This window comes from Bactrocera oleae, chromosome 2, assembly GCF_042242935.1.
Source record: "Bactrocera oleae isolate idBacOlea1 chromosome 2, idBacOlea1, whole genome shotgun sequence".
NCBI classification, from domain to species: Eukaryota; Metazoa; Arthropoda; class Insecta; order Diptera; family Tephritidae; genus Bactrocera; species Bactrocera oleae.
In genome coordinates this window covers 3,613,061-3,627,858 of record NC_091536.1, presented here as the reverse complement: position 1 = coordinate 3,627,858, position 14,798 = coordinate 3,613,061, and the positions used below count along the sequence as shown (strand labels likewise).

General features: G+C 34.8%; 1 protein-coding gene across 5 annotated transcripts; it reads right to left on the bottom strand.

The window, feature by feature from the left end:
* Positions 1 to 242: 242 nt before the first annotated feature.
* gzl (godzilla E3 ubiquitin protein ligase) lies at positions 243 to 14,717 on the bottom strand. Of its 5 annotated transcripts, none has more exons than XM_036373549.2 (9): positions 14,221 to 14,717; positions 5,849 to 6,264; positions 5,517 to 5,707; positions 5,348 to 5,448; positions 5,069 to 5,262; positions 3,862 to 4,054; positions 3,403 to 3,783; positions 2,164 to 2,299; positions 243 to 2,093 (listed from the first exon to the last, which is right to left on the bottom strand). In XM_036373549.2, exons 2-9 carry the CDS (start codon positions 5,966 to 5,968, stop codon positions 1,673 to 1,675), a joined length of 1,737 nt encoding a protein of 578 aa, XP_036229442.1. In that variant the 5' UTR covers positions 5,969 to 6,264; positions 14,221 to 14,717; the 3' UTR covers positions 243 to 1,672. The 5 variants fall into 5 exon arrangements, with proteins under 5 accessions (XP_036229442.1, XP_036229445.1, XP_036229452.1 ...); XM_036373552.2 differs by having other exon boundaries at positions 14,274 to 14,717; XM_036373559.2 differs by having other exon boundaries at positions 5,517 to 5,689; positions 14,221 to 14,716.
* Positions 14,718 to 14,798: the final 81 nt, after the last annotated feature.

The following is a 14,798-nucleotide window of genomic DNA, read 5'->3' as shown; positions in this document are numbered from 1 at the left end:
GGAAGCTTGGTAAAAAAGTATTTTCCAATTTATTACTCATTTGTTGGAACCGACCAGATCCGACCCATACAATGGACATTTGATATAGAAGATTTTTCTTTATAACATTTTAAATTTTTTGCATAAAAATTATACTCGTTTGGTACATTTTTCGATTAAAGCCTTTTAACGGTTAGTTCATATTTTCTTATTTTTTGGTCCAAATTATTGTATATATATAATGTATAATTAAAAGTCACAGGTTTATTTGGAATAAAATATTAGTCATTTATTCATGTATTTTGTTGTTGGAACAATATATATTTACATTTCACATTTGACGCGATCTCCTAGGTCGGGTTAAAGTTTGATAATATTTCCTTTAGTCATTTCATGTTATTACAATGCTATAGTTGGTAACCTTAAGTTAAATCTATTGCATACGTTAAATCACAAACATCATATATATGAGGTGAAGGTGATGAACAATAAGTAAAAAAAAATAATATATACCAATGTAAATATAAATTAAAGCCACACAATAAAAAATCGTACGATGCAAGAAATAAAGAACTTCATATACAAATGTGAATAAGTAGGTTGGTATAAAAACATATGTACATATATTCTGCAGATGCCTTGTAGAACAGTGTAAATTAGCTAAAATTAGCTGAGAGTCCAACCCAACATAATTTTTGTACATCAGAAGAAGAAGTTTTAGAAAATTAGTTGTATTTGATATTCAAAATGTTTTCGAAAAATTGTAGTTTGAACTTTTTGGCCACAGATGCGCATATATCCAGTTCGACCAAAGTACAGTAACTGTCAATATTTGTGGTATGAAGTGTTGTGGTAAATAAAACTGCATAAATAGCTTAATTTTTGATGCACAAAACGGCAATAAATGAAAGAATACAAATGTCTTTGTTTTTGATTAACTAAAAATAGATTATAATTGCAAAAATATATATGTGTATATGCATGTATACAGTTTCTTATATAATTATTTATTATTAGAATGACGTATGTAGACAATTTGGTTGCTGTGTTGATATTATAATAGTTGCTGCTTACACATATATATTAGTTTTACTTGCAACAGTTTATTTTCAATTAATTTTTTTTTTTTTGTTAAGCATTTGTTTTTACTATGGTAATTGCAGTACGTATTTTGCATTCTCATCTATGCTTACATGTACTTACATAGCGGTAAGATGATAAAAATTACATTCGTATTTTCCTATAACTAAGTATTGTTTGTATGTATGTGTGTATACAAGCACGCACACTACAAATTACCGAAGCCAATATTAAATCACATTTTATGTATACACATTTTGTAAAATTCTAATCAAATAATTAAAAATTAATAAAACTATAAAATTTACAGTTGTTTCCACACACTTAGTGTCACACAATTTCTTGTAGCTTCCTCAATAAGCATTAACATCTGCAGCATTAGCACCGGAGGTTGTGACGCTTCCAACGCTCGTGGTCGCTTCTTTTGCACGCACACACGCATATATTGTTATGACCACACCTGCATATGTATACATACAACTCACTTATTTCTACATATCATTTCATTTAAAATATAAACGTTGCTATTCTCACTCCACCACACTTCGAAGGCTATGTCTGATTTGGTGCTAGCTCTAGTAGTTTGTGACGACCACATCTGTGGAGTTCACACTCATATGCGTTGCGTGCGTGTGGCTGGCGCTGGTACCTGTGTTTGCTGCTGCTGCTGCTGCTGTTGTTGTCGTCTTGGTGCAACTATTTCGCTGCCGTTCGTATTATTATTTTCATTACGCGTTATAACTGTGACTGGCTCATATATCGATTGCTGCGGCAGCTCATTATCGTCGTCGTCGTCATCATCATCGCATTCTTTGAAGGAACCAGCTAAATTCGGATTGAGAATGTTGTTCGATGAATGAGCCACTGCTAGTGGGGCTGTGTTAACTAATGGTGCACTACTGGCCGCATTAGCACGTGCTGTTGTTGTTGCTATTGCAGCATCTATCGCAATGGCAACATTGATCGGTAGCTGAGGGACTTCCTCGAGGAAGTGTGGCGCTGCAACGCTTATAGACTGTGGTCGGCGGAAGAAGCTGAAAAACGTAATGAGTATTTGTTGAAATAGCTGTGATTGCTGAAATGATATATTGTGCTCATACATACCTCAATAACGATAGCCGCCAGAATGAGCGTCTATTTGTGGTCAGTTGTTCGGCAACATGCGGTGGAATATTCGGTCTACGATCGAAAGGATTTACACGACGTGCACTGCGGGCGGGGGAGTTTTGTGACGCTAGTACTGAACGAGGAAAATGAAAAAAATCAAAATTTATTAAAATCTATTACTGGAGTTCAATTCATATTTATTATACATGTGTATGTATATTAAACGAAATAAAAGCAATATAAAAATCGATTTTTTCTGATTTAAAAAAAATATATATATAATATATACATACATATATAAGACACTTTAAAAAAAATATTTTATAAACATTTTTAATTCTAAATACATACGTACAAAAACATGCTGTTTTAATTTCTTTAAACTTATATGCATGTATTTACATAAACCCAAATATCTAATTATGTTCGTTGAAAAAGAAAATTTAAAGAAGCAATTTAATTTTTTATTGTGGACAAATATCCGTATCGAATTTCCGAAAGATACCTCGTCAGATAAAAATATTTCCCATACAAAGTCTGCATTTTGTTCGTTCAGTTCATATGACAGCTATATGATATAGTGCTCTGATTTAAACAATTTGTTCGGAGATCATACAGTTGCCTAGGACAATAATTCGTGGAAATTTCGTGAAGATATGTTGACAAATAAAAAAGTTTTCCATACAAGAACTTGATTTTGATAGGTCAGTTTGTATTATAGCTATATGCTATAGTGGTCCGATATCGGCGGTTCCGACAAATGAGCAGCTTCTTGGAGAGAAATGGACGTGCGCAAAATTGTAAAGCAATATCTCGAAAACTGAGAGGCTAGTTGGCATATATACACACAGATGGACAGACGGCCATGGTTAAATGTTGTTGTTGTAGCGGCAGAATTTTGTCGAGTTGACAGTCCTTGGCCGGAAAAAATCCGGGTCCGTTCCGGTTACGTAGACCCGATTGTTATGAGAACGAGTTTAATCAACTCAGCACGTCACGCGATCATTTATATATACATTTTAAGGCGCCTTTGACGTTTCCTTCTGGGTGCTCCAAATTTAGTGACAAACTTAGGGTATATTAACATATAATAATTCAGGGTATAAAAATTAAAAATGCCGGGAAATTGACCATTTTAAGTAAAAAATTTTAAGATGATGTTGAATTAATAAACAAATAAAAATTAAATATCCCCAATAAAAATATGAGAAAAGCTTTTTGGAATCGATCACTTACCATTCTCTTCATCGGAAGTGACATCGGTGACATAGTGGCTATCGTGCGTTGGTGCACGCCTAAAAGTGCCATGCCGTGTTGTTGTAGTACTATGACCATTGCGTCGACCACCAGCTGAGACTGCGCTACGTGCACTATTAACGGCACTGTTGCTGCTTGTCGCATTGCTGCTATTCTGCCTGCTACCACCGACCCGAGCCGGTTGTGTGGCCGGCAGCAGAGGTGTTGTGTCGTCGTCTGTATCTGTTACACTATCCAATGAAGATTGTCGATTCGTCCTGCTTACGCGCGGCTGGCGTTTCGTAAAAACCTTCCGTTTACAAATGGGGCAAACGCGACGATTTTCCGTTAGCCAAGGATCAATGCAGTGACTATGATAAGCTGTCAGCATATGAAAATGAAAGTAGTGTTTTGTTTTATATATGGAGTATCAATCGGAGGCTCGAAAACTGAACTTACGATGCTTGCACGGCAGCACACGCAATTTGTCGCCCTCGGCAAATTCATCCAAACAGATGACGCAGGTGTCCTGTGAGAGATCACAATTTTTTGTGTATTTCAAGATCGGCAGTTTCTTAAGCATATTCTTTGGTAGGCGGTGCCGGCGCAAGCGACGTTCCTCACGCACACACTTGTAAATCATGTAGAAAATCTGAGGGAGTGGGCAAGAAATTATTGTGTTTTTTATTTCGAAAAATTAAATGCTTAATTAAATTAATTCAGAATGTTTGTTTGCTGAAATCAGTTTAATTATTTGAAACTAAATGTACATATGTGTCTTGAAAGTGAAAAAATAAATAATATTAAATATAATTTAATACTTAATAATTAATAAATATAATTCATATGTTTTCGAATTTCGATCGAATTTCGTGAAAATTACTATTTAAATGAAATTAAATTGCTCTTTAAATTATGTTTCCTTCATTTTTGGAAATTGAATTAATTAAAAGACAACTACAAATATAAACAAATCTATATTAAGTGAAGAAAAAATATAATTTTAACAACTTTCTAAATTTAAATTTTATAAATTATAAATCCTAAAATATATATATATATATTAACAAAAATAAATACAAATTAAAAAAAAAAAAAAACTTAATCAAAAAACAAGGAAACCCTATAACTTCGCCTGCCCCACAGCTATAGTACGCTACACAAATACATATTTTATGGCATAAAAGGGTATAAAAATATATTTATCTTGAATTTGATCGATCAGTTAGAATTGCTGCTATATGCTATAGTGGTCCGATTTCAACAATTTGGAGATTATAACGTTTCCTTGGGCAACAATACATGCCGATTTTCGAGAAGACACCTTGTCAAATAAAAAAGTCGGTTGTTGGTGTTGGTCAGTTTGTATGGCACCTATATGCTAAATTGATCTGATTTGAACCATTTGTTCGACCCAGTTGTACCGCTGCCTTGTAGTGCGTAAAATTCAGATCGATATTTCAAAAACTGAGGGACTAGTCGCGTATATACAGACGGACAGACAGACGAACATGGCTAAATTGTCTCAGTTCATCTCTCGTATCATTTATATATATAATTTATATGGGTTCGGACGTTTCCTTCTGAGTTTTACAATACAATATAATACACAACAAGTTTCAGACGTTATCGATAGCTATTAGAAAAGCGCCACTCAGTTCATTACCATTATAAGGAAACATAGCCCAATTAAAATCGAAAATGGTAAAATCAATTGTGTATTGATGTTGAATGGCAGCTCATCGTTTATCACCAATATCACTTCTGGTGTAAAGAATGTCATCAAACTTATGCCAGTTGTGTGGCCAACAAACACTGCCGGTATATAGATGCCGCTCGCATTTTTCGCAGACATTTGCTCTGTAAATAAATTAGTTAATATTAAAAACATTAAGTTCGCTTTGGAAATAAGTTAATTAACTAAGTGTTAATGAATGCAACTCACCCAAATCATCGCCATCGTTATTGAATACGATGACAGCATCGAAACCAGACGCCTGCGCATTGCGCACTTTCTTCTCAAAAGTACAGTTTATGCCGCCTCCTCTGCAAATTTAATAAGTCGTATGATTTAGTTGTGTTTTTGTTTGAATTAGCGCCATTTATTTTGTTACCTCTCGATTATAATGACATATTTCGCATTATTGGGATAGCCCTCGCGTGGTGGCACGTCCACTGGACCGCAGGCATATTCATCTTTAGCTGCTGGTATGGCAAAGACTTTTATACCATTCGCCGGTAGACTCGGACCGAATTGCGCTGGCAGATCATTATACTGTTCAATTAACTGCGAAAAAGAGAAAAACTGAAAAATATTAATACAAGGATATTAGAAAACATACAAACAAAAAACTAAAGAAAAACATGATTTAAAAAAGTAATTTTAAAATAGTTGTTAACGTTTAATAAAAGAAAATGTTTTTAAATTAAATATTATGGTATTTACCAAACTATTTATTCTGCGATAGACCAGCACATGTGCTGCCGCCTCCTGAGTAAACAGCGACAGTCCGCAAAATACGAACAATTCTAAGAGCATCCACTTTGAACGAGTTCGGAACTCCATCGTTGACTACAATTGATTTACAGAGTTTCGTGTTTTCTTTCGTTTATTCTGATTGTGATTGTCTTTTAGTTTTCTATTTTCCTATTTAATTTCATAGAATGCACTGAAAATAGCAAGCAGACTTCACACAATTTTTTTCTTTGCTAATTTGGTTTTATGTTCAAACTTAATTGTTTGGACTTAAAGTGGATCGTATATTTGTTTCAGAAAGCGTTGATGTTGTTGTCGCTGCTGTTCCGCAAAACGATTTGCATGTCTCATTGGTAATGCGAATCGATCTGTATGTCTTGGTCAATCTGTGTATTAGAAAAAACTTTTTTGTTACAAAATACATCATAATTTAGTAAATTAATTGTTAAAAAAACTGTATATATATAAATATGAAAAATTGTTTCACGACTTTTCCGCCAAAAAAGAAAAGGGGTAATTTTTCTTATGGTATAAAGTATCTCTGTGTAAATTTTGAAACAAATCGGAGGGGTAATTGGAGGAGTGTCATTTTCTGTTTATTCTTTTATGTCTAACACAACAACCTACATAGCCTCCGATATTGCCAATGGCTACGGAATATTTAAAGCGTTGCAGAACAATTTGGGAATTCTATTTCTTCTGAAGTCATCGAAACTTGCCTTATACGAGTCGTTCATTCACTTCTGTTAATGACGATAACATCGAAAAAGTTAAAAAAAAAAAATACAATGATTTAAAATCGCGGTGTTAGCATCAGAGCGATAGCAGAGGATCTCTTATGGATCGACTCAACGCGATCCAAAAATGAGGCTTATAATAAGTGTATGGAAAATGGGATTAAGCGCATTAAGTGTTGGTATGCTTTAATTGACTGAAAAGCCCATTTTAAAGGAAAATTACCAACATTTGATTAATATATTGGAAAAGAGTTTATATTAGAGACCTTTCTTTCATGTACTTATAAAGATTTCATAAATTTGGTTAGTTTTAAGCATTTTTATTACAAATAACCAAGAATCCCAAGAATATATTTTCCAGTATGAATAAAAGTTTCAATGTCGCGTTCGTTTTTTTATTTATATTTTCACCATATATTAAATTATATGCATTTTTATTAATAATGACTGATATTGAATTCGTTTATATGTGTCCACAAATAACACTTGAATGGCAATGACCGCCTTGAAAATAATGGACCTTATCACATATTTACAATCAAATATATGTATGTATGTTGGAGCTTATCACATAGTTACCGGACTGAGTAAGGTTTGCGACAAAATTTGATATTTTACATTTTTATATTATATTAAAACCCGTTATCACTATTAAAATAGGTATATTACAAAGTTTTTCAATAGGTTCCTGGACAAAAAAAATTGCAGTCATCACTCAGGTGTTGCTGGTTCAAATCGATGGTACTGCAATCGAATATTAAGCACTCATGAGAAGCAACGGCGTTTCATCAGATATTACTATACTCCGGATATGATCGTGTACATTTTAAGAATAACAAACTAACCATAGACGCTCTTACAGAAGCACACTCTAAAAATTGCATTATTCTCATGTAATTTGTTATTAATTAGATGGAGCTGAAGCGATTATAAATGCAACCATTGAACAAAGGTAGGCAACGAACCAATTAGTGCGAGATACAGGATATGATAATGATGAAATTACAAAGTTGTGCTCTCCGTTTTTAAGAGGTTTTTTTTACCACCCAATACAACAACAACACATTAGTTTAATTATCTTCCTTATCTTTACATAACACCTACAAAGGGCTTGTCGTACATACACAAATACATACAGATAGTTAAAATCATAATGCAAACAACGAACATTGAATTTCAAGTGATTGCCTGATAAGCATCGCAATGAGCTAAATAAGTTTTAGAACTTAAACTTAATCTCACACTACATGTTTACCATATTGTAGAGTATTAGAAAACACAGCTGATAACTAAATTTACTGATTTTCTCATTTCATTTCAGTTTATTTTGTACTGACTTTAAAATGGAGCGGAAAAATGTAGTTCACAGTATTGGTACTCACTTAAAACTAAATACGTCGGTTCAACTACTTGTACGTAGGTTGCCTTTTATATTTCGGGATTTGGCAACCCCAGTGTTGCAATCTGGCAACTCGCAACTTTATCGTAAAGTTGGACTTTTTTGATGTTATGGTTTACATACTCAGAATGTTTTGACATACGAGCGCTGTTTGTGTTGTTTACAGTAACGTAAAATATTCATCTCGGCGAAAAAATGGAACAATAACTCAGCAACAGTGCATCGATGAACTTAATTCAATTTTGGCGATGAATCTCCATCAAAATTTATCGATGGTATGGTGAATTCAATCGAGGTTGTAGATCACTTCAAGATGAATTTCGTAAAGGTCGTCCAACATTATTTGTTGTTCCGGAAACTATTGATGCTGTGCGTAAACTAATATTGCAAGATCGTCATGTGACCTATCTCACGATTGAGATAAATATAGGCATTAATGGGACTAGAACACATTAAATATTGCATGAACATTTAACTGTAAAAAAATTTGTTCACGTTGGATCCAACACAATTTGGCAATCGCTCAAAAAAAGGCTCGCGTCGATTGATCGAGAGAATTGTTAAAAAAAAACAAAGTCTATGACATCGTAACAGGTGATGAATCGTGGATTTATGCGCACGAGCCCGAAAGTAAAGAGCAGTCGAAAGTAAAATGAGCCGAATCTAACAAAACTTGTTCGCGTTCGAAGATTTTCAAGCAAATGGTTGCCTCTTTGGCTAAAGTGCTTCCACAATTGGTTCAAACGCATGCAAAAGTGTATAGATCTTAATGGAGAATATTTTTAAAAACAATAAAACGATTTTCGATGATTAATAATTTTTGTTGTTCTCTAATCTCGAAATATAAAAGGCAACCCTGGTAAATTCATAAATGACGAACGTAAATTGTGGGACTGCTGTGGACAAATCGGTTTTTTTATGGCAGCGTTCGACGCAATGAATCATGAAATTGTGTGGTGGTCTGCCTACCAAAACGCCGTTCTAAACACATAACACATGCAAAGTTACAAGAATGCATAATGTTGATTGCAGAACTGAAACGTTGATTAATATTTATATTAGAGATAAGCACATTGAATGTTCGACTACATATAACTCAAAGATTAGAGGCAATTAATATCGGACGAGGGTATATTGGTGAGTATATTTCTGAATTTTAGAAGCTCCATATAAAACCAAGTAGCCTTTCGGAAATGGAGACTCAGAAGAATAAGAAGCTACGGCCCAGTGTTAACACCAATAGTAAAGTATCTACAATGTGGCTCACGAATCGCGCTACAAAAAGAAATCGTAATACCTTTTTTTTTGTGTGAGTAATCGACTTATTTTTTATTTTTTTAATTAGTAGGTTATTATTCAAGTTTTTTAAAAATGTATGCTTGGGATACCGAAAAGAAAGTTTTCATAATGCGGCGTTACCATGCTTTGCAGTTCGTGGCAGTCCGTCATTTCCGTCCAAAGTGAATTCAACAGGATTTTGGCGGCACTTTCCCAAATAGATCGACCATTATGAAGTTGGTAAACATGTTTGCCGAATCTGGAGGTATCGCAAGAATACCGTACAATCGCGGCTATTGCATCGCCAATTCGGTCATATCCAAGAATTTCGACTCGCAACTTGGTAGCAGACGGTCATTACAACAGATAATTAATGATGACTTAAACCTGTACGTTCAAATAACAAGTCGGTTAAACCCTCTAGATTTGCCTATTCGCTTGGAATCTTGCTAAAAAATTATTGAAATGGCCAAAAAAGACAATAACTTGATCTAAACGGAAATTTAAATAAGCAAAATTGCTTATATGGAGTGAATCCAGAAATAATCCACGAGACGGAACCTCACCCAGAACGAGTCACGAGTGTGTGGCGCGCAGTTCCATCAAGGTGTATTGTCGGGCCATACTTCTTTAAAGAAAACGGTGTAACAGTAATTGACAATGGGCATCGTTTTTTAAAGATATTGAATGAGTTTTTTTTTACCCAGAACTGCGCTAAAGACGTATCCCTTTCAATAGCATTTGGTTACAGCAATTTGGAGCAACTGCACACATGAGGAGAGGGGAGTTAAGTGAATTGGTTTCATTGGGCATACAAAGAGGTGATTAGTGTCATGCGTCCGAAGTGCGATGTTCTGCCAGATCTGTATCTTCTTCTGCTGCATCCAGGTGACAATATTGAGGCGCCATAGTTGATGATCGGCCGACCGATTGCCTTGTATGTTGCCAACAACGTCTATTGCTTGAGAATCTTGTTGCGTCTCGGGACTTTTGTAACAATCGCAGTTGTGTACGGAGTGAAGGAGTGCAGACTGTCGACTGAAACACTGTTGACTGTAAAAATGTTGAGGTCCAGTCTATGCTCCTCCGACCAATTTGTAAATAGGGTGGCCGTGGATTTGGCTGGAAAAGTTTTAGGCTCCTTGCAGTGAAAAAGCGGGAAAATTCTAGGAGATAGGCGTTCACGCGAGGATCTAATCCTATTTGAATCGGCAGGTAATAAGTGAAGAAAAATCGTGGTTGCTGCCTTGCCTGCGATACTGTACTTGGTCATAATCGCTTAATAATGATTTGAGTGAAATTTCCTCTAGTAGTTGCAGGAATTTCAAACAAAGAACAACTTGAATTCTTCTAAATTTCTAGATTTATTATCGACTGATGCTGACCATATGTGAGAAAACTATACAGGGTGGATTTCATCATGGTAAATTCGGCAGAATTACTCAAAATTATTTGGGGAAAGTTTTCTGCTGCTACAACAATAATAAGAATCTATAAATTTAGTATAGGCCGATTATTAAAAACGAGACTTTAGTAATTTTTCTAAAACTCCATAATATAATATATTACTTAGCAAAGTAAAAACGGCAAAAAAGAAGCGCAAAAGTTATTTTTGGAAAAGTCAAGAATTAACGTGTTCTAGGTTGTATGATATTACAGAGTTTTTATTCAACAATATATGTGCTTTAACCTACCAGATGTTCTCAAACTACACAAACACTGAACACGAGGTTTGTTCAAAAAATGTATACATTTGTCTATATTAATGTTGTCGCCTTCAAAATATTCGCCATTCGATGTTGTTGTTGCTGTTGTAACGGTTATCTAATCCCCGTTTGGGTGGTAAGGTTCAGGTTGATTGTCATCGAAGTCATCTAACGGTATTCCCAGGAAAAGTGCTGTTTCCACGAGGTTGGACCATAGGGAGAAGGGTGTTAGATGGGTACGGTTCGTTGGGCATGCAAAGAGATGGTTAGTGTCATGAGGAGACTCGTTGCATGCTGGACATATAATAGGTATGTCGGGGTCGATTCTGGATAAATAGAAGTGTAACCTGCTACAGTTCCCAGAACGAAGTTGCGCAAGGGTCACTCTAGATTCTCGTGGCAACTCGGGCTCTTTGTCTGCAATGGGTGGTAGTTTGACTCCAAATACGTCATTCACTGAGTGAGAGTCGGTGAAGGTGTTGATGGCTTCACTGTGAATGACGGTCAGTGATTGTCTGAGGTTTGTGGCGTCCGAAGTGTGGTCGTGTGAGGAATGAATTAGCACAGGTTGTAAAAAGTTACACCAAGGCCTCAAGTGTCTTCACTACTAGGGAAAAGAGAGTTATCGGACGATAAGACTCCCCTTTATTGGCCGATTTCCCAGGTTTCAGTAGTGCGACCACACTTCCGGCTTTCCACACATCTGGTATTTGAAGAAGGGTCAGCTAAAGGTTAGAAAACTTACTTCATTCGAGCCTAGATGGTTTAGCCTCAGCATGTTAATTTTATCAGGGCCAATGAAGTTGGATGATTTTGCCTTGTTGATGACACTCCGAACCTCCTCATCAGTGAAAGTAAGGGACGTGCGATCTTTTGGAATTTTACGCAGCCGTAACACATCGTTTGGTCTTGTCTGACGAAGGGTGTAATGTGAATTGCCGGCTAAAGTAGCTCGCACACTCCTTCGGGTTCGAGGAGTCATGGCCATCGAATTGGATTCCAACCCAGCTCGCCAAAGATGACGTCCCATGCTGCCAACGCAATACTGCGACACCAGCCTGACCAACCCCCCCTCTACCTTCATCCCGCTTGGTGCCTAGTTCTTAGTGCTTGGTTCGTTTATCACGTATAAATCTCAGAATTTTCATAAATCTATCTCTGATTCATATTGATCTTCGGAGGACACCTTAGACCAATCCCCGGAAATTTTGGTCAATTTCTTATTATATTTCGGTAAATTTCGGTTGAATTGAAACGCTATAAGCCAAGACGCCTACATTTGGTACAATCAGTAGAGTCCAATTCCCACTATCATATGAAAATACTCAAATCTGAAAGTTCAGAATTATAGTGAAGTTTACAAGTCTTGAATAAGTTGTAATTTCTCTTCTGTATAAGTAAGTTCTTATGTACATATGTATATATGCACGTACATGCATATGTGGGCACCACTGTCACTGTGAGTAAAGTATTCAAGCAATACAAATTAAATTAAATTAGAATCTGTTGCGTGATAACAAAGAAATTTATATACACATATATTTTTTTACATATGTATGTATGCGCATGTCATCATGATATATTTACAACGAATATTTTCATTTAGCGTGGCGTTTTGAACTGGGCCAATGAATAAGATTATAGTGCAAATCAATTAAAACTGAATCAGCGAATAAGTGATATGTAAATTAAAAAGGCGAATATTTTAATTTTCAGCTTTTTAATTAATATAAAAATTGTAAAACATACTTGTGATCATTATTAAGAATTAATTGCATTAAATTATTGAACTTGGTAAACATATTCACAGAATGACTCATATACATACACACTATGTGTATGTGTATTTAATTCAACATAGGTTTTTTCGATTATTAACTACTCAAACAAAAATGCGACTTTTCTTTAACGCATGATTATGGAATGGTGATTTGTTTATCAGGTAACATTCATTAAGAGGGTCCATTCTTTAAATTTTTTTTAAACAAAATTGCTATTAAAAACACATTAAACAAATCCATATAACTGCAACACAAACAATCATCACACAAACAATCATCAAAACATCGATTTTTATTTATATGCGGATCTAATATAAATAAAAATCGATGAACTCTAATAGGTGACAGCATAACAGCGTTATTTCCATTCTGTGTAACATAGTAATCGTTTGTCATCACGCTAAATTAGAAATACATATACCCGAGCAAAACATTTTAGCACTCAAAAGATATCGACGAGCAGTCGAGATCCGCACAACATTATTGCAATTGTACACACAGGTGGTTGACACGATGGATTCGGTGAGAATGTAGTAGCAATAGCTCATACCTCTGTTGTGAAATAATACAAATACATTTTTATTTGTTATGAAAAGCAAGTCATATTCAACGCTGTTGCTTTCAGAAAGAGTAACACTTTAGGTCAAAAAGAACTTGAACTTAAAAAGCACGGCATCATTACAGGCGAAGCCCTTGCACTTGAATTTAATTACTAGTTTAATAGCACGTCGCACCAATGTGGCATTTCATTATTCTCAATGCAACTCAGGCATTAGCAGACGTGTTGCTGATTGTGGGCATATTTTATAAAGACTGTTGTCTAAACTTAGAGAGTCTATTACATTCACTTTTTAAAAGAAAAACAAGAAGTATTAATGACTATTTTTCGAACATGAAAACTTCTTTTAAATGTATATATTTGTGAAAACTTCATTCGCGGTAGAAAGCAAATCCAATTCACAAAGCAACTTTTCGTACGTGCTTGTTGAAACCGCTTTTAATGCGTCGTACGATTTGATAAGAAGAATCATAAAATAGAGTAAAGATGTAAAAAAATAATGTTGGTAAAGAATATTATGCAAGGTTTATACAGGAAAATGTTTGAAATGTAATATTTTGTACTGCACGCTTTCGTTTATTTTCATTCTCTTCATCACTAATTTAATAAATGTATACCGTTTATGCACAAAGATGAAACATATAGCAAGACTTAAACAAACAATTTCGAATGTTTTATCTTCCACTATGTCTCTAAATATTCAGTTTTAATTCTCTTATCAGCTACTCTACCTGTCCTTTTGTTTTATGACATTTTTGAATTTTGAAGGTTTTTGCCTTGTTCACTTTCTGGCCACCTTTAATTCCAAAAACGCCTTCCTGGCTAATATCGTTTTGTTTTTTTAGATTTTAGCAAATATTTCGTTATTCGCACTTTACTCACTTTTCTTTATTATTTTTTTTTTATTGTGGCTTTACTGGCGTTCTGACACACACCTTAAACTTTTACTTTTTGCTTTTATTCGTTTATCCACCGCACAGTCGCAACACCTACTCATATGTTTTCGTCTTTCTTATTACACTATATTTCTGCGTTTTTGTTTTTGACTTTTCTCTTTATTCTCTACTTTGTGGTCTCCTTTGATGTAGCCTTGTGTGAGCCCGTTCGCAGCCGATAAATATATATATGTGCCATATATACGTCTGTCTTCTATAATTCACGTGAATTTGCTTTTTTAGTTTTAATTCACTTTAGAAAAACTATAATTTTCACTTTTGCGCCCTATTCTACATCGAGTAGGCTGCATTTTTAGTAGCACCGCCTTTTCTAGCACAATTAGCACAAATTTGTTAAGATTTCTTGAGAATTTTTCGTTCCGTATGAAAAAGTGAAGAACTTTATGCTTCTTCTCATTCGATTGACTGTGCAAGACTTCCATAGCTCATTCACAATAAACATGTAGGCTACAGATATGTTACAAAAACTTGAAATACTTCATACAATTGTTTTTTTTTTTTTTT

Excerpts from the sequence above, each read along its gene's own strand:
- gzl (XM_036373549.2), bottom strand. The coding sequence starts at position 5,968 with ATGGAGTTCCGAACTCGTTCAAAGTGGATGCTCTTAGAATTGTTCGTA. Across the intron at positions 4,055-5,068 it reads GGCTATGTTTCCTTATAATG|ATTTTCTACATGATTTACAA; the intron begins GTAATGAACTGA and ends CCACTCCCTCAG. Across the intron at positions 3,784-3,861 it reads TGTGCTGCCGTGCAAGCATC|CTTATCATAGTCACTGCATT; the intron begins GTAAGTTCAGTT and ends ATATGCTGACAG.